This window comes from Athene noctua, chromosome 16 (assembly GCF_965140245.1).
Source record: "Athene noctua chromosome 16, bAthNoc1.hap1.1, whole genome shotgun sequence".
In the NCBI taxonomy this organism is placed as follows: Eukaryota; Metazoa; Chordata; class Aves; order Strigiformes; family Strigidae; genus Athene; species Athene noctua.
Genome location: NC_134052.1, coordinates 15,662,553 through 15,686,549, shown reverse-complemented (window position 1 = coordinate 15,686,549; position 23,997 = coordinate 15,662,553). Strand labels below are relative to the sequence as shown.

Sequence of the window (23,997 nt, the reverse complement as noted above, 5' to 3'; positions counted from 1 at the left end):
CCACGGGCCTGGCGATGCTGCTGTCCCTTGGCCCACCTCTACTCACCTGGTACCCCAGCCAAAAACCCCTGTGTCTGCCTATCCTCCTGTGTTTGTGCTTATGAGCTCTCCTTCCACCTACGCAAGGAGCTATTTTTAGCAGACACTAATCAAGTGTCAGTGCTGGCTCTGAGCGTGGCTTTCAAGCCGAGGGCTCATGCTTTTGCCGAGCGCTTGCAGGAACTCGGGCGTGTGTTTTCTTTTGAATTTAGTTGAGAATTTATACATGCTGCAGAGTGGTAGCAGTTATTTCGGGCTCATCACACCTGAGCCCACACTGAGTTATCACCAGGACACTCTATTTTGGCAAGGGCCTGGCAGAACATCCCCCTCCCGGCCCCGCTCTCCTCGCTGCCCGGCCTTGCCTAACCCCTCAGGAGCCGGCTCTGAGCCAGGGCCGCCCAGCCGAGGGGCAGGCTTGATCCTCTTGGCCCATTTACCTCCAGCACAAGGATGTTGCTGTGGTACTTTGAATCATTCAGGAAAGGAAAATACTCCGTGTTCAGCCACAGGGGTCACAGCCTCCTCCGACTAAATGCACCTCGTGGGGCTGGCCGGCTCCCCTTCCGCTGAGGTTACTCCGGCCTGCTAACAGCTTCCTGGAGACCGTTACGAGACCTGCTCCTCACCACGTCTTGAGCAGCTCTGATTCAGCAAGCTGGCGTTCGGGTGAGTTGTGTTTCACTTCGGCTGCTGAACTGAAACAGGGGCTGGGTACTTCTTAAGCTGAAGCGTGACATGATCCAAGCTAAACTTTAGCTTCCTTGCAGACACAAAGAACTGGCTCTCCTCTTGGGTCTAGAGCGTGGTATTTCCTCCCTGGTGCACGGCAGCGAGAGGAAGGAGCTGGGGAATGGGAGTGGTGGTTTTTTCTGCAGGTCTGAGGGGGGTTATTACCCTTTCCTTGAAGAGAGGCCGCAGAGCGCTCTCGGTCCCCACCAGCTGCCGTGAGGTGAAGGCTCATGGCATCTCCCCTCCCAGGGCAGCGGTCCCGAAGGGTTGTGAATCCTTCTGGGCCCCCCTGGGGTGTGACAAAGAATGACTCCATTCAAGAAAACCAGAGAAAAAATTTATTATTTTTCTTTATAAAATATCTCCAATAAGTTATATAGGCAAATATTTAAATTAAAATAAATTAACTCCGCTCTATGCTGGGACATGCGACTGCCCACAAAGTCAAACTAGGATTTGTGTTTCTTTGAAAAAATATGCCCTAGATCTCCAATGTAAGATTTGAAAAAAATATCTATGCTTGGTGAGGAGGAAGGAGAAATCTGCAATGGACAGAGGGGTTAAGGTGCGGTGCTGAAGCTGCCTGGTGCCAGTGGCATCTCCACGTCCAGCTAAGTGCTAAGAGCATCTTCATCGTCGCTCCAGTCGGGGGGAGCGTCCGTCCCAAAGTACCGATCACCAAAGTTCCCTGCGGGGAGAAGGAGAGAGACACAGTCCCAGGGCAGCCCTGCAGGGAGCCCTGCGGCCCATCCTCCAGCCTGCCCTTGCCCCAGCAGGCAGGGAAACAAGAGCAGGTTTATTTGACAGTTTGAACGACACTAAAACTCATGTAGCAGCAAAACTGGAGCAGCCCGGAGGCTGTTTTAGCACCCGGTGGCAGGGGTGTTTCCTGGCATGGCAGAGGTGAGGACAGAAGAACAGAGCGAGCTGGTTTTGAATGAGCTTGTTGAAGGTGGCAGCTTAGGGAATGAGGTGGGCACAGGTCTGCTCCAGCTGTCCCAGCCCCGCTTCTCCATCTGGGGCCGGAGGAGGTTCACGGCACCAGGAATGGCTCCCTCTGCCAACAAGGTCACGGCTGCCTGTCGATTCCAACACCCACATGGCAGCAGGACCCAGGAGAGGCAGAGGGTCTCCAGGTAAAATAAGGCCAGACCTAAGGTGCTGCTGACAACCAAGGCTTCATCTCCTCTGGTGAGTGGGCCAGAAGCACTGAAAATCCACCCCTCCACCCCCCCGATTTTATTTGTACCCAGATACTCACCGATGCCGGGGATTATCCGGAAAAGATCATTCACTTTCTTGTCCACAGCTGTGGTGATGATCTTCACGCGGGGGAAAGCATAAGCGACTGAGTGGACACCCATCTCGGCCATAAGCAGAGAGAGGAGGAAGATTTTGTCTTCTGGGACATCATGATCCTACAGGAAAGGCACGGGGACAGCCCGGGGTAAGGGATCTAAGGCATGTTATGGCCCATTCCTCCAGGGAGCAGGACTCTAAGCCCTCAGGGAGCTTCCTGGAGCCCCTTTTTCTCTTCCCCTCTCTGGGGTTACTGGGCACTGCACCAAGAAACCAGCTAAATCCTGGCTGTTACTACACAAGGAAGGGGTGTCTTCGCCAACACCCAGTTACAGAGTCACCCCAGCTTGTGCTGTCCCCACGGCACCTTCCTTCACGAGGAGGAGCCCGTTCCAGCACAAACCCCTTCAGCGTGGCTGTGACCAGTGTTTTGCCCGTTCCCTGGGAGCAAAGCCCCCGTCCTCCGCAGCGTGCCCGACACCCTCCGTACCAGCAGCACCCGCACTGCCATCATGGCTGCCGCGCCCGTGGACACCGTGCAGTCCATCAGGATGACGTGGTCTTCGCTGATGTCCTTCGGCAGCCGCAGGTAGTGGAGCTGGGCAGGGGGAAGAGAGATCAGCTTAGAGGCTGCAGGTGAACGGAGCAAGCTGAGCCCTTCTCTTAGAGGGGTGAAGGGTCTTTCACGCCTCTCTCTCTCTGGGACACCAGCTGTCCGCTGGTGCAAACACTCAGGCAGCTCACCAGCCCCTGCCTGCTCAAGCACGCTGGCAAAGCCCACTTCAAAACCTTTCAAAACACTCGTTTTCTGAGCACTCACCCCCCGCCAAGATCAACGCTGGGATGGCTGAAGAGCTCTCAGGAAATACCTGAGTCACCCCCGCATGCGGGCTCTCGCCGGGAGATGCCCTCGGCAGCCCAGAGCTTTACCTCCGGCTCGCCCGTGTTGCAGTTGGTCTGGATGAGGATGGTCCCGATGCGGACGTCCTTGCAGACCGCTCGCAGCGCCGGCTCCATGGTCTCTCCTGCTCGCAGGATGGACACCCCGGTGATCTGCCGCACACAGCGAGGGGCAAGGGGAAGGCATGGTGTGGGGGGGTGCACACCACCAGCAGGGGGGGCTCTGAATGGGCAACCCCAAAGCACATCCCTTCCAAGAGGGTTGGGAGGGCAACAGCGACGCTGCTGATGGCACCCTTGGCCACCGACCTGTTGCCTGTCCCGATGATACAGGGTATCATGATAGTAGCCACCAAACCCAGGCCTGGTGGAGGCCCTGAGAAGCCAGGGGTGTCCTTCCCCTGCATTCACGGGGTTTTCAACGGAACCCCATGAAGCAGGACTGAAGAGTACTTTTAGCTTCCACTTACTTGCTTCCCGCTGTACGTCCTCCCTTCGTAGTCCTGTCCCTGAGGGGTCTGGACTGTACAACTCTACAAAAATACACGTGAGAAGCATTACCAGGGGCCCTCAGTGAAACTCTGGTACTGGGGAGCCCTGGTACCAAGGAACCAGCCAGCTGTGGGCTGGTCTGGACCCTTAGAAACCGAGGTTGGACGTCATCGCCACATCATCGCTCCACGGCCCAGGGGAGCCCTGCCCCTTCTTAATTGAGGAGGAAAGCTCTGATACACGGGGAAGGTTGGAGGAGCAGATCATGGAGTCCTGGCTCCCTAGCAGTTAGGGGTTAGGAATCAGAGAGAAAACACAGCACCCGCTGCTCACCCACCCAGCCACACCCCCAGCCCACCTGGAATGGGAGCAAGGAGAGCGCATGCTCGATCAGCAACCGCATCAGCCTCTTGGAGTAGAAAATGAACTCATCTCTGCTGGTCTCCTTGTTTCTAGAGGGGAGGGAAAGGCAATGTAAGCTGCGGACCAAAGCGTGCCCGAGGAGATGCTGCCAGAGGTCAGAGACTGCGTGGAGGCGGCCAGCCCCTGCCCCTGCCTGGCTCTCAGCGTCTTGTTTGCACAGAGCCCACTGGCTGAGCCTGGAAATGTGGTGGCAGTTTTAAGGTAAAAAGCAGAAAAACTGTTGGCCAGACCACAGAGCAGGGTCCACCACTGTCTAGCCTGTCCCATATCCACAAATCACAAGGACAGAGCACAGGTGGGATTCGGGAGCCCAAAGCAAGCCGAGCCCACCCCAGGCAGCAGCCAAGCCCCATCCCAGCCCAGGAAGCCGCAGTGGCGGGGGCTTTACCTGATGATGGTGTGCATGCCCCTCACCTGAGGGGTGCTCTTCAGCACGCTGAGGGTCTGAGGAAGGGGGTGGCACTGGTGGGCAGAGGCCAGGGCGGCCCTAAAAACCAAACACAGGCTCAGAAGGTCTCCGGGCAAGGCTGGTGCACAGCACACGGCCGGAGCCATCCTCCCAGATGTCGTCTCACACTGCAAATGCACGCCCAGGCCATCCAGCCAAGCTGAACGAGCGGCCAGCCCTGCCCGCTCCCCCACGACGGGCAAGGGACCTGCTCCCACAGAGGAGGGACCTCACAGCCCAAGGACCTGCCCTTCCTGCTGGGCAGCTGACCCCTGGCTGGCCCATCTTGGTTTCCACTGGTTGGGATGAAAGTGGAAAATACAACCAAAACCTTCTCCGGCTTGAGAGTCTTATCTGGTGGTGGGTCCTGAGCTCATGGGGTGAGGAGGAGCTGCTGCGGTTGTCTCTGTCCTACAGGTGCCAGACGTCACCTGGAAGGGGACAGGCAGCCAGGCCCCCGGCGCTGGCACCCGGCTCGACACGGAGCCGGGCTGCAACCAGACCATTTCGGAGAGCGCCCGGCCCGTTCAGGGACAGATCCACACCAAATCGGGGACAGCTTCAAGACTTCACGGCTTTGTGTGACTCATCTCCACATAACTAATAGGGCTGGGAGCTATTCTTGGATCAAGGGAACACCGCTCATGGGGAAGCACACAATGGAGCCCCGTTAGTCACCTCTCTCTTTGAGAGCGGCAGTAATGAGATGAAGGTCACAAGCTATTTGGCTTCCACTAAGGCTGGGCGGGATGGACAAGCGACTTTGTCTGGGAGGAGGGCTGGGGTCCGAAAGCCACACGTCAGATCACAAACGTGCCAGCGGCTACATCCCGGTCAGAGAGATGTTGGGGAAGAGAAGAGAGCAAACAAATGGAAGCGCCAGGTGATTAAGGCTTCAAATCAAGCAGAAACCTGGATTAATTGCACACGCGTACACACACACGCACACACAGAGGCACACAAGCGCAGAAGAAGACAGAGAAGATGACTGGGTAGGGATGGAGGAGGGCAGAGCCAGCTGACTTGAGGCCTCCATCCACATAGCCATCTCCTGGTCTTGGCCAACCAACACCAAACGAGACATTCCCAAGGCCTGTGGGTACTTAAGGGCTCCTTCTCGCCTTTGCCAGCTCCGGTCCTGCGGAGCAGCGAAGAGCCCCTGCGCAGGGAACGCTCCTGAGAGCTGCCACCGCTGGCGGCCGTGGGGAGGGCGCGGACGGGCTGTGCTGCCATGGCAGGCTCGCCTGCTGTCGGCAGAGCCCGGCTGGGCTGGGGCCATGCCCGGCGTGCTCCCGCTGCCCGCAGACCCCGCTGCCTGTTTGGGACAAGCAGCCCTCAAGGCCCCGGACCTGCTGTCAGTGAAGCGAGCTCAGTTAGTCACCACAACTCGGGTTAGCTGCCTCCGGAGATGCTCCTGGGGGAACAGCCCTGCCTAAACCCCTCCTAAGACTCACGCGGCGGGTGAGGACCTTTGGCAGATGCTGGTGCCTGCCCAGGGGCTGCCTGTTTGCTCGTTTCTGGGGGGGCCGAGATCAGCCCCCCCCCCCAGCACAGAGCCACGCACCCACTCATGGCCCCAGCTGGATTGGCCAAGGTGACGAACTGCTGTCGCCCAAACCGGAGCAGCTGAAGGGGTTGTAGCCCACAGGGTTGTCTCCCACCCAGGGGCACAAGCTGGAGCTTTCCAGGGGCACCTCTCCCCTCCGTCCCTGCCAGGCCCACGTCACAGCACCCCACCACGGCAGCGGGACGGGCAGCCCCTCTCCCGCCCCGGTCCCTGTGGTGTTGCAGGGGAGATGCGATGTGACCCGGCTTCTGCTCCCTGCCCCAGATGCCAGAGAGGGCTCTTAACTCCGAGAGCGGCCCCACGTGCCTGGGAACACCTCCCCTGCACCCCGAGCTGTCAACAGGCCCCCAGGAAATGCTGTCAGCGTTTTGTCACCGACCCTTCCACACCTTCCCACGACACCCGCGCAGGGGCTGCTGCTCAGCGCGGGGACGGGGAGCTCTGGATTCTTGGGGCCCTGTCCCTGACAGCAGGGAAGCTGCTTAGTGCTGGAGGGGGTCCTCACAGTGCTTTCTGGGGGAACAGCGGCCAGTCCCATTTTTGGGGTCGGGATAAAGATGCTCTCTCAAGTCCCCCCACCCCGGTTTGGTCTGCACAGCCCCAGAAAAGCAGGAGCCTGTGAGCTGTTTGCCCAAAGAGCCCCGGCCCATGTTAGTAACGTGGCTCACACTGCCCAGGCCTTGCCCCCCTCCCCGGCGTTAGTGTCACAACCAAAACACCGCCGTTAGCGTTTGTCTCCTCACATATCCCAGCGCAGCTTCCTCTGGTCCCCAGGTGGGAGGGATGTTCAGGGGAGACAAGACAGGAAACACGAGAGTTTAAGGGCAGGGGGACAAACGTGACATGAAACAAAGGAAAAAGCACTGTTATTAGTCAAAGGGGGGGAAAAAAAGACCACTTCATTGAGCTACGGCTTTTGGACCTGCGTGGTGCCCAGGCCATCGCCGTACAGACCCCAGTGCTCCTCCCTCGGTGACCGTCATGTCATGGCTGCTCTCCACGGGGGGAAAGCTCCGTCCGCTCTCACCGCCCCGGAGTCCCAGCAGGGACATTGTCCCATCCCCGTCCCGGGTGGTACCACACTGCAACACCAGCTGCAGCTCTCGGAGCCCGGAGGGACATGCGCAGCCCTCGCCCAGGGCTCTGCTGCAATCCCAGAGCAAGCGCAGGCTCTCGAGGCCAGGCTTGCAAAAACCTTCGTCCAACCTGCCCCGCACCCACCCAAACTGCTGGTGGGCTCAGATGGGTGCCCACCTCCTGGCACCCTGCAGAGATGATCTGCTCAAGCTTTGGAGAGCTTGGAAAGCCAAGCGCACCGGGAAGACAGGGAGAAACCCAGCTCTGAGCATCACCACCCGCCGGGAAGATCTTCCTTCCCCCGAGTTGACCTGGACCTGCCCTGGGATCACCATCCCTTGGAGGGGCTGAGAGGAGAGCTCAGCCTCTCCGGCAGCCGCCCTGCTACCACCGTGTCACCTGCAGTGAAACCCCTTGGCCAGCCCTGCCGGGAGGGACGGAGGGACGGGTCTCTGCTTGCCACGACCTGCAGGCAGCCTGCCCGCGAGAGCAATGCTTCCTGTCCCTCCCCCTGCCAGGCAGGACCGCGGCGGAAAATTCAGATGGGCAGCCATGAACACGTCAAGAAAACGTCTCACTTTGGAAACTTATTTCCCCCCCCCCCCCGAACAAAAGCTTTAAAGGAAAAAAAAAAAAAAAAGAAGAAAGAAAGAAAGAGAGAGAGAAAGGGGTGACCATCTCTCAGGAAGGCTTCAGGGAACATCCTCCGCTCTTTGTTGAGCATGCTATCAAGCAGGAAGCAGACAAGAGACATCCAGCTACAAAGGAGCTAATGCAGTCAAGGCATTTCAAACACGTACAGCGGCTGCCTTTCACGGCTGACATTTCAAACAAGGGCTGTTAAACTGCGCCACGGGTTGATATTTAAAGACACAATTGGCAAAGGGCATGCCAAGCTGATCGAGACATTGGGGGTGGGGAATATTGATTGGTGAGGAGAATTCAGCTGAAAAGAGCACTGGCTCCGAGAGCTGGGCTGCTCGCTGGAAGAGAATGGCAGAAGGGATGGGAAACAGGCTCGGCTGAGAGCACGGCGCCTCGGCGGGCACGGGCTCGCTGGGCCGGCTCCTGCTGCTGGGCTCGAGCAGGAATATTCACCTGGGAGTGCCTGCAGGTAGCGAGACCTCCAGCACACGCCTGGTTAAACAGGTGGGAAGCTGGACAAGAGAGAGCCCAGCTGCAAGGATGCTCAGGTCTGACCTGCGCTCTGAGGGAGTACAGAGGAAAGCAGCGATGCTCCTCAGCAGGCAGAAGTTACAGGAGGAAAACAAGGCTGGCAGCTCCAGGGAACGGCACCGATTTCTTTAAACTCCTCAGAATTCACCCATTTGATCGGCTGAGAGCTGGGGAGAGGCGCTCCTTGCCCGTCCCAGCCACCCTCTGCGGCAGGAGAGGCAGCTCGGGGCCAGCCTGAGCACAAGGACTGAAGAAATACCTCGCCTTGGGGCCAGTCTAAGCGTCCAGGTTTTATTCTACCAGCTACAAAGGCCTCGCTGCGTCCCCACGGCTGCCAAAAGGCTGCGACATCAAAACAACCACGGTGACATTTAGATGAAGCCATTCAAGACAGGACAGGGAACGGTTTTCGCTGAAAAGCCCCGTATTTGCCAAGCACCTCTCGCCTGACACGCGTCTCTCCATCCACCTCGCTCCTCCTGCGAGCGCGGAGCCGCAGAGGAGCTGAAGGGAAACCGCAGCAGCAGTAAAAGCACTGGGACTCCAGGAGTGTAAACAGATTTTGTCGCAGGAAATTTTTTCCAGACTTTCTGGCGAAGGTATAAATTGAAACCATGAGCCTTAAACAGAACATAAAAATGTCTGTGGCTGTGGTTATCACAGAGTTGTTTCTGCAGGTCAGAGTTACCTTTCCAGACTTGCTATCATAAAGCTACCAACACTTTCCTGACATATTATTCAATTCCTGATTTTGAAGGTGCACAAAAAAGATCACCTGTCCTGAGCCACTGATTGAAGAGGAGAATCCCTGGAGAGAAAAGCAATTTTATATGTGTGTGTATATATGTATGTACACATATACACATGGGCATATATACACATATACATAAACACCCATTAATCTACCCTCTGAAGTTATTCCTGCAATTTTTTAAAGCAACAGACTTCATGCTGAAGAGCACCTTCCCACCCGGACCTCCGGCCACACAGGGAAGCTTACGCTGTCGGTGTGGAAATGTCAGGCCCCACGGTGTTAAACAAGCAAACAGAAATAAAATAAAACATCCAGTTGCCTAGTCTAGGAAATGAATGGCTTAAGCAGAAATAAGCAATGTGGTGGGTTTTTTCCTGTTCATCTTAGGTATTTTAAAAGCTTGTTGTATGCTGAAGGTAAATTTGAGGGTTACTGAAGTTAAGAGTCTCCATGCAATGATGGAGATCTAAATGGAAACCCATCTGTGGTAACGCATCCCCTCTGCTTCCTACAAAAATCCCTGGAAACTTAGCCAGCTGCTTAATGGAAGCAAGAGAGCTAAAGTCCCATCTGGATCCACACGCTGGAGAGGTTAAGTAAATCACTTTACAGCATCCACCTGCGGATACTGAGAAATCAGAAATCCTGCTGTATTAGGGCAGCATTTTCTTAGTCCCCAGGTAGTTGCTGCGTATCTTTAGACCCTGCCGGGCAGTGGGTGCCTCTCGCCACGCCGAAGGGGCCACGCTCCCTCCAAGTGCCACCAGGCTTGTGGCTGAGAGCCCCCGTGAGGGATCCGGGGCCCCCACCGCCCTCGAGCCGCTTTCGTTAATCAAATAATTGACATTTAATGATGTTTGATGATGCTTAACCATCAGGGATGGGGAGTGGCTCTGAACAACTGTTCATCTTAGAGGATGAAGGGAAATAAGAGAGACTCCCAGGGCGCAAAGCTTTCCCTCTTGCAGAGACTGGGGGTCCCCAGTGATCAAACCTGGCCCTGCCCCAGCCTCAGGCTGGCGGTGCCCTCGCAGGATGAATCCATCCCTGGGGAGCAGCCCTGGCCCTGCCAGTCCCAAGGCCAAGGCCAAGGCGGCCTTTCGCCAGCTTCCAGCGTGACGAGGCCGCGCGTTAACGAGCTGTCGGTCTCGGCTGCAGGTCAGGGTTAGGCCAAGCAGTGCCTGGCATTGGAAATGCCTCGGGCTGCACAGACAGGACAGAGTTAGGGGCTCTTACCTGACACTGAGTTCACGCTGCGGCAGCAACACAAAGACACAATGCAACCGGTATTAAGCATTGTCAACACCAGGGTCGTTTCAAGATAAAAGAAAAGGAAAAATAGGAATATTTTCCTGCATTCACATGTAGCTTTTTCCCCGTCTTCCCCTCCCCAGGTAAATGAAAGCCCCCCCCACAAAGCCAAGCCTTCGCCTGGCTCGCAGCAGCACCCTGGGGAGGAGCTGCCGTGTTTGCTCACTGCAGCATCTAGCACCAGCTTTACTGGCCAGAGCCCCGGGCTGGCAGAAACAGCCACTTCCCTCCTCCTGGCCTGTGCCCCGCAGCTGCGTGCCCTCCTCAACCTGGTGCAAGTGACGCTACCAGGGCTCTGCTCCTTGCTCCTCTGACCTAGGGCTTAGCCACCGACTTCCCGACTTCTGGGCCCCTCACCCCAAAAAGGCCATTGAATGACTCGAGCGTGGCCAGAGGAGGGCAACGGAGCTGGGGCAGGGTCTGGAGCACAGGTCTGCTGGGGAGCGGCTGGGGGAACTGGGGGGGTTCAGTCTGGAGAAGAGGAGGCTGAGGGGAGACCTCCTGGCCCTCTGCAACTCCCTGCCAGGAGGGGGCAGAGAGGGGGGATGAGTCTCTGGAGCCAAGGCCCCAGCGCCAGGCCCCGAGGGAATGGCCTCAAGCTGCCCAGGGCAGGGTCAGGCTGGCTCTGAGGAAGGATTTCTGTGCAGAAGGGGCTGTTGGGCGTTGGAATGGGCTGCCCAGGGCAGGGGGGAGTCCCCGGGATCCCTGGAGGGGTTGAAGAGTCGGGCTGAGCCAGCGCTGAGGGATCTGGGGGAGTTGGGAACGGTCAGGGGGAGGGTCATGGTTGGGCTGGAGGAGCTTCAGGGGCTTTTCCAAACCAGATGATTCTGGGATTCTGTGACCTGCCAGAGCTTAGTGATGTAAATCTGGGCAGTCAGAAAGCCCCGACTGCCGTCCGCAGCCCTGCAGAGAGCAGAGTGTTCCGGGAGGGGGGATGTTCCATCAGGTTTTTGCGTCAGAGCGGTCCTGGGCGCGGGAGGCATGATCCATCGTGTCCCAGCTCACATCCAGGGCCTGAGCGGCTCCTGCCATGCGGGAGCTCAGAAAGGCCTCTGGGAATCGAGCTCTTTACTTTCAGGTGCATCCACCTCCAGGTCACACTTCTTCCCCCTCCCAGGACATCGCTCTGAGCATCTCCACAACATCAAAGCTACAAACATGGCAGAGGAGGCGGCTGTGCTGCTCAGGGAACAGCGACACACGACAAGATCATTTGATCAAAGGGTCTCAGGCTCAAACCACTGGTCAGGACTGGCCCAGGACACGCAGAAGATGACTTGTTAAAGCCAGTGATGGGGAAGTGATGGAGCATCTGCCTGGAACGGGGCTCAGGTGTCAAACCTGACAAGACTTTGGGTTTTGAAACCCATAGGCTGCACCCAACACCAAAGTGGAGAAGTGAGCTCTTGGCCGTGCAGCGGTGTCTGCGAGAGGGTGAAGAGAAGAAGCCAGAGAGCTGAAGTACTGTGGGTGTGGGGTGATGCTGGCCCCGGGAGGGCTGCAGGCCAGGAGGCCACATCGCTCCGGTCACTGGAGATGGTTGGTTTGTCCCCAGGTGACCCAGCTCGCCCAGGGAGGGAAGGAAGCTGCTGCAGGACCACAGCTGCAGAGAGCCTTGCCCTGACCAGAGCACAAGGACGAGGCAGCCTCCTTCGCTGAAGCGGAGGGAGCAGGGCTGGGAGGAGATCACGGGGACAGCCCCACGGCCCACACGCCTGGAGCACGGAGGGAAGCGCCCAGAGCACCGCTCCCTGCAGTGCCACCGCTGCACGGGCAAGGCCGACCCCCTCCCCGTCAACACCCGGGGCACCGGGCAGCTCTTACCTCTTCCAGCTGGCTGTGGACGTGCTGCACGATCAGGTCGATAGCCACAGTGTTTCCGCTCCCTGAGGCCAACCAAAAACAAAAGAGAGAGGCAGCCTGCTCAGGACCACAGCGCTAGCAGGGCCTCCTGAAACTTTTCTTCCTCGAGCAGCCCAATACGTTAAAAATTACACCGTATCCCTGCTTCCCCAAACAACCCTTCCCAGCAAAGCAGGAGACATCCCTCCTTTTATTAAATTCTTATTTAGTCCTGTATTACTGAGGATCTCAAAGTCACCTCTAGTTCTAAATCGCTAAGCTGCAGGAGCTGGTAGGGCAGGACAACGGTGGAGGGAAAACTGCAGACTTTCTCCCAGGAATCTGCTTTTGGCCACTGTTTGGAGACACTCAGCTGGAGGGAGCTTTGCTTTGCCACGGGACAGCCCCTCTCCTGCTGGCGGGCGGGGGGACTGGCCAGTAGAGCTGAGGGTGGAGGGACGGGGTGACCCCGGTCCCACTCAGGACGGAGCCCTGTGGCAGCTGGGGGCAGCCCAGGGCAGGTACCTCGGGGGACGACGATGTCGGCCAGCCGCATGGTGGGCTGGATGTACTGGTCGAAGGCAGGCTTGACAAACTTGTTGTACTGCTTGATGACACCCTCGATGTCACGGCCACGCTCGCTGATGTCCCTGCGCAGGCGACGAACCAAGCGGATGTCTGAGTCTGTGTCCACAAATATCTTCAGATCGAGGAGCTGAAACGATTGGGGAGGGAACAAACCCCGCCGGGTTAGGTGTGTAATTCAAACCGACCTCCACCAGCCACAGCCAGAAGGCTGAGCCCTGTGCACAGCTCAACACCAGTTTAGCAGAGCTCAGCCCAGCTCTGCTTCAGCCTGGAGGGAGCTTTGTCTCTGCAGCCCCTGAACTTGAACCTGGCTGGCTGTGCAGATGCTTCCGTGAGCCCCTTGCTGCCAACTGCCCCTTCCTTTCATGCCCCCTGAGACCTGTCCTGCTCTAAACCTTGTCTCTGCTTCTAAGCAGCTCCAACACTGCGGCTGGATGTTCCTCAAGAGCGAGGAGGAGACGGGAGAAGTTAATGCCCACGACACAGACCAAGAGGCCTGTCCCAGGAGCTGGAGGGAGCCAAACACAGCGGGTCAGCTCACGACCCTGCTCTTAACTGCAAGAGAAGGCGCAGGGATGCTCCGAGGAACCTCCTGGGGGATTCACCCAGCCGTCCACTGGAGGTCATCGTTGCTCCAGGAAAGTGCAGCCCAAACACTCGCTTGGCAGGGAAGGAAACTTTTTAGACCGAGCTTGGCCAAGTTTGTGCAACAGCTCACTCCCTCCTATAGCATTTTTCATGTAGCTAAATAATTCCCAAGGAAGCCTGAAGTGCTGTGTGAGGAAGACCAGGCTTTGTGCAGTAGAAATACAGCAGACTTTGCTTCTGGCTGCGCGAGCCGCGGCGTGTGGCGTGGAGGTGGGCTACTGCTGGTGGGCTACTGCTAGTCCCATTGATGCACCACCACCGCCAGCGACCAGCTCAGCCCTCGGCTCCTGGGAACGAAGGGCTGAGATCAAGGTCTCTGCTGAAACGCTTGATCTCAGCCGGGGGCTCTTCCCCCGCCGCTGCAGGAGTCGAGGCCCATCTCTCCTGCACAGTGAAGTGCCACAGCGGCCGGTGGGACCTGGCAGAGGTGGTCACCTCCCTGCTGCGGAGCCGCGGGGGGAAGCACGCTCCCACCGCCTCCCCCAGCCGGCTACGGGGCGCAGGGCGGGTTTGAGGGGTGACGCTGAAGCACTGTGGGAGGACAGGGTCCCATTCAGCAGGGCACAGCAGCCCCGGGCACCTGGAACTCTCTCAGTGCTGAGATATAAGGCTGCAGGAGAGGAGGCTGCAGCACTTGCGCCTGTCAGGCTTCCCCAGAACCGGTTCTAAACCCTTTCTCACCTTCAGGAGCTCCTTGTCCGCAAATGCCATGATGCCTTCAAAGATAATCACATTGGCGCCATAAAGGGTTTTCTGTGGAGTCAAAATGGAGGTGGTGAGACACAGAACACGTGCTCAGGGATCCCCCATCCTGGGGAATCTCTCTGGGCTGTTAGCGAGCGCGAAGGGGCTGGAGGGGTCCAGCCAGCACCCCCTCCCCTGCCTTGGTGGTCCCCCCCTCAGCGCCCCGTACCCATTCCTTCTTCCGGCTGTGGGTGGTGAAGTCGTAGATGGGGATCTTCACGCTCTTGCCTTGCTTCAGCTTCTTCAGAGTGGCGATGATGAGGTCAAAGTCGAAGGCGTCGGGGTGGTCAAAGTTGAAGTCGTTGCTGGCTGCCTGCTCCTGCTGCTGCTTGGTCAACACCTGCCCACAGAGAAGAGCTCAGCGCACGTGGCCGCCCCACCAGCAGCCTTCCCCCGCTCCGCTGTGCCCAGAAACCTCTCCTTCTGCCCCAAGAACCATCCGAAGGGGGAACCATGACCCTGTCACTAAACCCACCCTGCGTTTCCCCATCGGGGGGTTACGCCGAGGGCCACGGCAGCCCAAGGAGCCTGGCCAGGCCGACGCGCAGCCTCACCTTGTAGAAGGAGTCCATGGACAGCAGAACCACCCAAGGGACATCAAGAGCCTCGATGATCATGGTGGCCACCGTGGTCTTCCCAGAGGCGCTGCCCCCTCCCAGGCCTGCCAGGGAAAAGGGGATGAAGCCACCGACCCCACAGTCTGCCTTTCCAACCACGGGCTAGAGCCCAGGTCCTGCTCTGTTGCACTAAGTTGGAGGAAGCTCCAAAGAGGGAGATCGATGGGCACTACTAGAGAGACTATCCTTGAAAATGTCAAATGGCACGTACTGTAACTGCCAGCAGTGTCCACGGCAAGAGCTGGGAAAGCCTTCGTTAGGTGGTTGTGTAACAAGGGGAGAGACGGCATGAGAACCAGCCTGGACTAAATCCCTGGGAACCCGTGACAACCCAGGCAACAACAAGTGAAGATCGTGGTCTGCTCAGTGCCTGCTATAATCCACCCCCCCACACCTGCGAGGTCTCAGCTGCTGCCCAATCCTACAGCTCACCCAGTCAACGCTGGCCTAACTGTGGGGACCCTCCCTGTTCCCTCCCGGGCTGAGCAGCTCACAACCTGGAGTCTGGAGCCAACCTCATGTTTCCAAGGAGGCTGTGGGGCAGGAATCCCCCTGTGATCTCCTGGAGAGCCAGCGGACAGGCAGCACCAACGCTGCCGGGCTAACCCGCACCGGCGGAAGGGCTGGGGTGGGACAGAGCCCGGACACGCTGCCCTCACCTACCTATCACAAAGGCCTCTTTGGACTGGGTCCCGTGCTCGTTGTACCACGGCGGCCGGCCAGCTGTGTAGATGGTCCTCTTGCTGGTCCGCAGCAGGGGGGGCTCAGACTTGCACTGGCTAGTGGTCCGCTTTCGGGGTGGCTTGGTGGAGCCCACGGCAGGGTACAGCCGGTCTAAGGATTCGGCGCTGCTGTTGCTGGGGATGGGGAGGGGAAGGAGCTCGGTTACTGGTGGTGGGGAAGGGCCCGTGGTCAGATCTCGGGGGGATCCCAAGCTGTACAGGGGAGGGTAAAACGGAGGAGGGGGAGAGGCAACCACAGCCCTGCTGTGGCACCACCAGCACCCCCACGTCTGCCACCCCACGCCACGGTCAGCGATGAGGAATTCTCACACAGGACCACGTTTTAACCTGGAAAAGGCGCAGCGCACGCGCCGCTTCCTAGGGCTTTACTACCTGGGGAATGTCTACGTTAAATAAACCTGCCGGCGAGCTCTCAGAAGCACTGAGGGGTGTCACTGCAGAGGGCAACCACCTGTCCTGACCGGCCCAGGGACCTTTTGGGTTCCATTTGCATCTGCTTTGCCGCTCGGGCTGAGCGAGCACTGCCAGAGCCCTGGAGCTGCTAAATGCCTCTTATCTCTCCTCCCACCGCAGTCCTGGGGAGGGAGAGAAAAAGAAAACACCCTCTGGAGCCCTTTTGAGCTTGGCAGTGGAAGAGCAGCGGCTGGGAGGCGATAAGTGGCCTCTGGCCAGGAGATAAGCTGCAGCCGCGCTGCCCAGCCAGCACGGGGATGGGGAGGATTATTTATACCAGCTCCCGCTCCTCCCCGCTTGCTGTTTCACCGCCTCGGGAGGGATGTCTCCTCCCTGTGAGAAGGTGCAAAGGGCTCTCCCTGCTCCCGCTGGCTCCTCTCTCCAGCTGTGTCAGGTCTGGAAATGAAACCTCTGCAAGGTCAGACAGCCCCGGGCACCCAACGCTCCAAACGCGGCCCCGTCTGGGACAGCGCAGCCGGGCTGGCGGGGCTTGCCTGCCTCTCTGTTATTTTTTGCTCTTGAAAGGGCTTAAACTGCAGGGCTTTACAGATTTTTGGTTTGATTTTAAGCTGGTTTGGTATGAAGATTAATTCCCTTCCCTCCCCCAGCCCTTTTTAGAACAATTTTAGATCAAGATCAAAATTTGAGACCGGCCATCTGGGCGTAAAGTGACTGAGCAAGCACCCCTGCGCGAGGTGGGATCCCCCCACGGCACCACCGCTACCTCCCGCAGCTCCTGCCCCTGCTCCAGGGCCTCTCACACCGCTGCCCACCCTACAAGGCTGCACCTACAGCGTCCCCCCGCCAGCGCCTCGAGCCCCCGACACCCAACAGGAGCCCATCGGCACAGCCAGGCCCGAGCGGCGCCGGCCTCCGCCTCACCCCGGAGCCACAAACACCCCAACTGCCGCTTTTAAACAGCAACATCAGGAGGTGAGACCCATCGGGAGAGTCTTCTGCGGTTTCTTTCTGTGGAAAGATGGCTCCTTCCACCGGAGAGGCAAACCCAGACGGGGGATTTTGGTTTCCTCTCCCACCGGTGACGCTGCAGCAGCAATGAGGCCCCGCTCGCTATTCCCAGAGCGGGGCTGACATCAGCCGAAGATGCCGGCGCATAAACAAAGTCGTTTTGGCTTGATAAAAGCAGAGATGACAAAAACACAGTTGTTTACCAGAAAATAAACCAGTTCCTTTCATCTGCGTCCCAGCCCCTCTCCCGGGAGCGTGGTTACTCCAGAGCCCTGCCGCCGGCGCTGCCGCCCAGGGCTGCTCAGCCGTTTTCCTCCGGGGACACACGCCAGCGTCCCCGCGCCGGGCGGGATTCGGGATGCTCTGCAAATCGGGGTAACGCAGCGCCCGGCCCTGCCGCGCCACCCTCAGCCTGCAGATGCCACGGGCCAAGCCCAGGACCCGCACGCCACGATGCTGAGCGAGCCCACGATTCCCAAAGCGACTCCGAGTTGGCCAAAACTCTGTTTTTTGGGGCCGGAGCGGAGCCTCTGCAAAGCCTGGTGCCAGCATCTGTGATTAGTACCAACATAACCCTGCTCCCGGCTGAGGTTTGCACCCCGATGGCTCCGGCTGTGCCCGGGGTTCCAGGCTGCAGTCACAGCCGACACGCTGCTTTCCCGTGTGTCACCCGCTGCTCCCCTGAGGGGACCCACCCAGCAGCCGGGGCACGGCCACGGGACACAGGGACACGCGTGGGGACGGGACGGCCGGAGCAGAGCTGTCCTCCCCCCCCAGCACGCCTGGGGCTGCTCTTGGAGGCAGCATTTTAATCCTGTTCCAAGAGTTGGCCTGCTTTGCCTCCTCTCATCCAAATACTCTTGGACTTCCACCCGAATCTGTATCTATAGATACAGAATTCTCTCTATCTAGACAAGAGATCTATTCTACACATGTATATCCTATATATATTCTACACCTCTTAAATCAGCGTTCCCCGTGATTTATCTCGGAGAAGCATGGCCGTGGGGAGGGCTGTGGGACTGCCCTGGAGTTCTGCAAAGGTCACACATTTTCTCCTAATGTTACACTTCAAGTTTTGTAGATGTTTTCCGCCGCTGCCTTTGCCAGGAAGGGACTCCCCTCCCCACCGAAGGAACGGCTGCTCCCAGCCCTCCCGCACCTCTCCCGCTTGGCCGTTTTCTTCCTATCACTTTTTTAAAAATTCCCCGCAGCAGCACTAAAGCCTGTGCAATGCCCCTCCCCGCGAGGCAAAGCCCCCAGAGGAAGGGGAATCTCGATTTAGCTCTGAAGTTAGTGCCACTGCTCTAACCCAGGGACAGTCCTTGTCCCACGCAGCCCCTCCCCAGCAGAATGTGTCCCCCCCGCCTCGGTTTCAGCCTCACGATGCCACAGCGAAGGGAATACGAAAGGAACCACCGCCCTGGGCTCGGTAACCCCTCTCCTGCAAAGCCTTCCCGGAGGACTCGGCTGTCCCCAGCTCTCCGCAGCCTGTCCCCAGCCCTCGGGGACGCTTTGCCTTCCCTGGAGCTGGGGCATCTTCTGCCAGGAGGAAGCCTGACCCTGTGGGGAGGTCTGGCCTGGGGAGGGGGGGTGTCTGCTCCCCAAAAGGGTTCTCCAGCACGAAGGCTGGCACAAAGAAGGAAGCTTTTTGGTCCCGCTTACCCCAAGCAAGGATTTAGTGGGGTGAGAGGGGCCCCCCTCTCCCTTCCTCACCCGCTGCTGCTTTCCCTGTGCCCTGGGTGCAAAGCTCTTTGCATCCCGCTGCCCTCTGAGCCCCCTGACCATCCCGGCTCTGGGGGGGAGGCAGCAGGTCCCCACAGCCCCCAGCATGGAAAACTGGCAAAGCCTCAAACCTGAACCTGCAAACAAACAGGAGCCCCGTAAACACCCCAACACCCCAACTGATCCAGCACTCAGCCCTCCAAATCCACCGGCCCAGCGGCGCCCGGCCGGCTTCATCCCGCGTCCCCCGGGAAGCTGATCCTCCCCCCGGCTGCTGCCTGTGCTCTCACAGCCCTCGGCCAGCTGGGAGACGGGGACCGGGCCACCGGGCCACCACGGGTTTGCTCCAGCAAGCAGGGACGGAAGGCGAACAGGTGGAAAAAAAAAGTAAAAACCCACCGAAAAATGAAGCAAAGGAGGAACTCACCCGCCATCGGGCCCCAGGGCCCAGCAGCCCGATATGCGGACGCTGGAGAAGGCTGGGGGGCTGCTCATCTCCCCCCCGGGCGTGGAGCAGAAGGTGATTCTGGGCAGAGGGTGTCACCCCCCCGTCCCCCCAAAACCGGCGGCCGTGCCAGAGGGGAGAGCCCCGGTTCCAGGAGCCATGCACGGGGGAGGTCCCCCCGGCACAGGGACTGCGGACTCCCGAGGGGCCGGGGCAATGCGGACCCCCCCCCAGCAGATCTGGGAAAGGGGGTGCTCAGGGCTGGAAGATGGAGGAAGGAGAAAAGAGTGCTGCCGGGGGAGTGTCTTTTGCTGGGAGCCGTGGAGCGGTCAGCGCGCCTAAGAGGATAGCTTAACCTAGAGATTACGTTCATTACCTGATATTAATAGCACTGGCTTGATTAAAGAAAAAGCGGGGGGGTCGGGGGGGGCGAAGTGACACCTCCCCTCACCACTCCCTGCACAGGCAATAAACACTGGCCCCCCCCGCCGTGCCTCTGCTCCCCGGGATCGGGGCTCGCGCGGCTGCCTCGGAGGTGGGGGGCTCGCCGGGGCGGGGGGGCAGCGCTGTCGCCCACCCGGTAAGTGCGTGGCCGTGAGCTCCCGGCACCGGTGGGGAGGAGGCTGGGGGGGGCAGGAGGGGCTGGCTCCGGGGTAGGGGTGGAGGGGGGTACCCAGCCAGCACCCCCCTTCCAGGCGATGGAGCGGGCTGGGGCTGGGGGCCGGGGTGCTGCTGGCCGTGCTGGGGTTTTGGGGTGCAGGATTCATTCCCCTCCTTCAGCTCCCAGAGGCGGGAGGTCCCGCTGTGAGCCCCCCCCCGCCCAGTGCTCCCCAGGGAAGAGCTGCCCCTCCCCGTCCCCTCGCCCGGGAATAAACAAGTGGGTGAAACTCAACACCCCGGGGCTGCGGGTGGCTAAGAATAACGTCCCGCCGGCTGCCGGGGCCTGCAATCTGCTCTCTCAGCCTTCCCCCTGCCAGCTGCCCCACGGCCCCCCCAGCCATTTCGGGTCCTCTCCCAGCACCAGCCTCACCAGGGAGGGCAGGAGCCCCCAGACCCCGCAGGGCTCGGGGGAAGCCAGGCGGGGCAGGACACCCCACACAGGGTGGGAGACGGCCGGGCACCGCGGCAGAAGGGTCTTGGGGCTCCGGGACGGATCTTGGGGCTCGGGGACGGGGGCAGAGCAGCACCCGCCACACTGCTGAGAACGGGCGGAGGGAGCGGGGGGAAGCGTTGGCTCTGCCAGGGAGGCAGCTCATCACCACGAGCTCCTGCCGTCACCAAACGAGCCCCCGGCCCTCCCCGGCACGGCGAGACAGAGCTCGGCTTCGCACACCCACCTCCGAGGGGGTGCGGGGAGGATGCTCCCCCCAAGTTAGCATCAAGCGGGGCTGGATGTCTGGAGATGGGACTGGAGGTGGGGAGAAGACCCCTTCCTCCTCCTCCTCCTCCTCCTCCCTGCAGCCATCCCCGAGGCGAGGGGACACGAGCTGCACCCCCAGGCCCTCAGCAAAGCCCTGTGGAACATGGGGGGGGCACCGGGCACAGCCGCACCGACCCCCTGCAGCAACAGGTCCCACAGAGGAGAGCAGCACCCCGAAAGACACCTCGAGTAACTAAAGCGCTGCTGGAAACCAGGGCCAAGGGCCTGGTCCCCGAGCAGGGGCTGCGGGAGGAGTGGGATGGGGACGGGAAGGTTTCAGAGGCAACTTGTCCCCAACCGGAGCCGCAGCTGCTGCCCCACCGCCGCCGGTGAAGTGAGCGATGATCAAAGGAACATTTCCCATCCTGTGATTTCAGCCCGGGCTCCCCTTTTTCTGTAAAAGCTCTTTCAGAAGTTTAAAAATAAAATTCTCTTCCGCCACAATTTCTATTCTTTTCTCATTAAAGAAGCAAAAAATGAAAAGGGACAAGGAACTTGGCGGTGAGGAGCCCTCGCCCTCGCCAAGGCGACATTGTTCCTTATCGCACGCTCCCCGGTGCCTTTTTTCCTGCCTTTGTTTAAAAAGTCCAAGCGAGGGGAGCAGCTCTCCCCGCGGCTCACCCGCCATCCCAGCCGGGCTCCCAGGTGGGACGGGAATCGCCGGCGCCGACCCCCGGCAGCGGCCGAGCCTTCCTCCCAGCACACGCTCCTCCTCAACCCGCCTCCGCTTCCCAATTCCCTTCCCGCTTTCTGGGCTCTTGCACAGGCCAAACCTCCCGGGTTTGGGACTTTTTTTCTCTTCTAGATGCTTTTTAAGCACAAATCCCTCCTCTGTAATAGCAGCCTCCAGGAGCTGGATTTAAAATTGGATTAAAATCCCCTTTTTCCTTCCAGGGGTGGAGTTTTCCTTGGGATTTAAGGACAGGAGCCAAATTGCACGTGGCTTTTCCTGGTTTGGTGGCTGTCACCCAAATAGTGTCACTGGAGCCATGTAAAAACACACCAAGCCCATGGCAGAGGGGTGCTTGGCCCCACGGGAGAGGGGCCCTCTCCCAGGTCCCCCCCCTGTGAGCAGCACCTGTGGGTGTGCAAAGGCCAAACCTGCTTCCCTCCATCTTTGAGCGTGGTCTTTGTTGGGCCTGACTTGCATAGGCCAGCCCTGAGCTGGGCCTTTCCTGTCCAACTGTGTCTTTAACTTAAGCCGAAGGCAGTCGCATCGCAACAGCCTGGTGCAAAACCTGGGGCTCCACAGCAGGAACCCCTCCGTCCAGGGACAAGGGTGACATGGGGTTGGATCCCACCACCCCGCGAGCAAGACAGGCCCAAGGACGAGTTTTGTTCAGGGAGCACCCAAGGAAAGGCGCCAGGAAGCCCCAAACGTTGCGATGGAGGAACTTGCCCAAGAGATGGAGAAACCTGCTCAAGGGATGGAGAAACCTGCTCAAGGGATGGAGAAACCTGCTCAAGGGATGGAGGAACCTGCTCAAGGGACGGAAGAATCTGCTCAGGGGATGGAGGAACCTACCCAAGGGATGGAGGAACCTGCTCAAGGGACGGAAGAATCTGCTCAAGGGATGGAAGAACCTACCCAAGGGATGGAGGCATCCATCCAAGGGACAGAGGGACTTGCCCAAGGGATGGAGGGACATCCATGGGATTGGAGAGACCCTCCTGCCACCCCACTGCCAGCAGCTCCAGAAGTGCCGGGCAGCTGCCCGTCAGCCCCGCCGCGCCGTGCCCGCGCCGTGTCCCTCCTGCAAACCCACCCAACGTCCCACCCGCCTCTCCCCGGCCCGTCGCCACGTTCCGCCGCCATCCTGGCCCGGGCAGAGCCACCCCGGAGCAGCTCAGCCCACACACGCTCTCTCCCAGCTCTATTAAGGCCTCCGATTCCTAACGACAAAAGGACAAACATTTCCCTCTTCAAACCCAATTATCTCGCTGCTATTTATACCCAAGGAGGGCCGCGGGAACCGGTCACCCCCGCCCCAGCGCCTCGCTCCGCGCTGGAAGGGGCTCGGTTATACAACCCGGTTACTCATTCCTCGGGGCGGCTCCTTCCTCCCCTCCTCATCCTCAGCCTCCCTGCGACCCGCCACTGACTCACAGGAAGGGCAAAGGCGACGCCGTCGCAGGCAGCTGCCAGATTCGTTATTTAAGGCGCTGAAAAATCCCCGGGGTTGGTTCGGCGCAAGCTGCAGGGCTGGTATCCTCGAAGCCAGGATGTTCACATCCCTAAAACCAGGTTTATCCCCGCTCTGGTGACATTCCAAAGCTGGTTATTTGGCGTTTGGGAGCGGTGTCGCTCCTCCACGCTTGAGGATTGTGTTGAAAATGGGAGCGGGGAGGGGGGAAAAAAAATAACCTGAATCCGTCACGGTTGGGGGTTTTGGTTTTGTGGTTTTTTTTTTTTTTCGGTAGCAAACTCAGTTTTTCCCGCTCCGCCAGCACCTTGTGCTCGTTGGAGCGGAGGCATGCGGCAGCTCGTTTGCAAATTAAATGAGATTAAGGTAATTAAAAATTTTTTTTAAAAAATTAAAAAACAAAAAGGGGGGTGGTTAGGAAAAACCGAGCGATGGAAACGAGCCCGGTTTGGAAATGATTTTTTTTTTGGGGGGGGGGGGCTATTTGCAGCGGGAAGCATCCGTAGTGGTGTTTGCTGGGATGGGGAGAGGCAAAGGGGTTGTTTGTTGGGTTTTTTTCTGGTTTTTTTTTTTTTTCGAGAGGGAGGGAGGTGAGAGGGAAAGGAGCGATGGGATCGGGGAGGCCCCACTCGCGGAAGTGGGACGGGACCGGGATCGCAACGCCCCGGAGCCGCCGGTTCCCGGCGGCTCCGGGGCGTTGCGATCCCGGTCCCGTCGCGGGTGGGGTTGTAACGGGGAGTGGGGGGGGGGGGGGAGAGGATGCCGGGTGCGGGGGGGGGGGTTCTTACCTGTCGTGCGGCTCCACCGGAGCCCCCTCGGCCACCGGGGCCGCGGCCATGGTGCTGCCGGGGAGAGGCGGGAGCGGGCGGGGAAGCGGCGGGGACCGGGGCGGTGCAGCCGCGGGGCTCCCCGGGACTTGTAGTGCGGGACCGGGGAACGGAGAGAGGCGGCGGGGGGGGGGGGAGTGAGGGTGCAGGTGGGTGCTGTGGGTGCAGGGGGGTGCTTTAGGGGGGCAGATGGGTGCTGTGGGTGCTTTAGCGGGGCAGGTGGGTGCTTTAGGGGGGCAGATGGGTGCTGTGGGTGCTTTAGGGGGGCAGGTGGGTGCTTTAGGGGGGCAGATGGGTGCTGTGGGTGCTTTAGGGGGCAGGTGGGTGCTTTAGGGGGGCAGATGGGTGCTGTGGGTGCAGGTGGGTGCTTTAGGGGGGCAGATGGATGCTGTGGGTGCTTTAGGGGGCAGGTGGGTGCTTTAGCGGGGCAGATGGGTGCTTTAGGGGGGCAGATGGGTGCTGTGGGTGCAGGTGGGTGCTTTAGGGGGGCAGATGGATGCTGTGGGTGCTTTAGGGGGCAGGTGGGTGCTTTAGCGGGGCAGATGGGTGCTTTAGGGGGGCAGATGGGTGCTGTGGGTGCTTTAGGGGGCAGGTGGGTGCTTTAGCGGGGCAGA

General features: G+C 59.4%; 1 protein-coding gene across 5 annotated transcripts; it reads right to left on the bottom strand.

Moving 5' to 3' along the window:
• Positions 1–1,086: 1,086 nt before the first annotated feature.
• UCKL1 (uridine-cytidine kinase 1 like 1) lies at positions 1,087–23,437 on the bottom strand. 5 transcript variants are annotated; one of them, XM_074920515.1, is made up of 15 exons: positions 23,345–23,437; positions 15,321–15,514; positions 14,595–14,701; positions 14,210–14,380; positions 13,978–14,049; positions 12,586–12,775; positions 12,043–12,104; positions 6,644–6,663; positions 4,274–4,372; positions 3,821–3,914; positions 3,441–3,503; positions 3,001–3,123; positions 2,561–2,668; positions 2,033–2,189; positions 1,087–1,459 (listed from the first exon to the last, which is right to left on the bottom strand). In XM_074920515.1, exons 1-15 carry the CDS (start codon positions 23,392–23,394, stop codon positions 1,383–1,385), a joined length of 1,587 nt encoding a protein of 528 aa, XP_074776616.1. In that variant the 5' UTR covers positions 23,395–23,437; the 3' UTR covers positions 1,087–1,382. The 5 variants fall into 5 exon arrangements, with proteins under 5 accessions (XP_074776616.1, XP_074776617.1, XP_074776618.1 ...); XM_074920516.1 differs by lacking the exon at positions 23,345–23,437 and adding an exon at positions 18,975–19,326 and having other exon boundaries at positions 15,321–15,508; XM_074920517.1 differs by lacking the exons at positions 6,644–6,663; positions 23,345–23,437 and adding exons at positions 10,144–10,160; positions 18,975–19,325 and having other exon boundaries at positions 15,321–15,508.
• Between the last annotated feature and the right edge of the window lie 560 nt (positions 23,438–23,997).

Bases quoted from the DNA above. Each gene is read 5' to 3' on its own strand.
- UCKL1 (XM_074920513.1), bottom strand. From the start codon at position 19,042: ATGAGCAGCCCCCCAGCCTTCTCCAGCGTCCGCATATCGGGCTGCTGG. The intron at 6,664-12,042 runs GTAAGAGCTGCC...CCTGGGGACCAG, and splicing joins TCCACAGCCAGCTGGAAGAG to AGGAAGCTGCGCTGGGATAT. The intron at 1,460-2,032 runs GTGAGTATCTGG...TTCTCCCCGCAG, and splicing joins CCGGATAATCCCCGGCATCG to GGAACTTTGGTGATCGGTAC.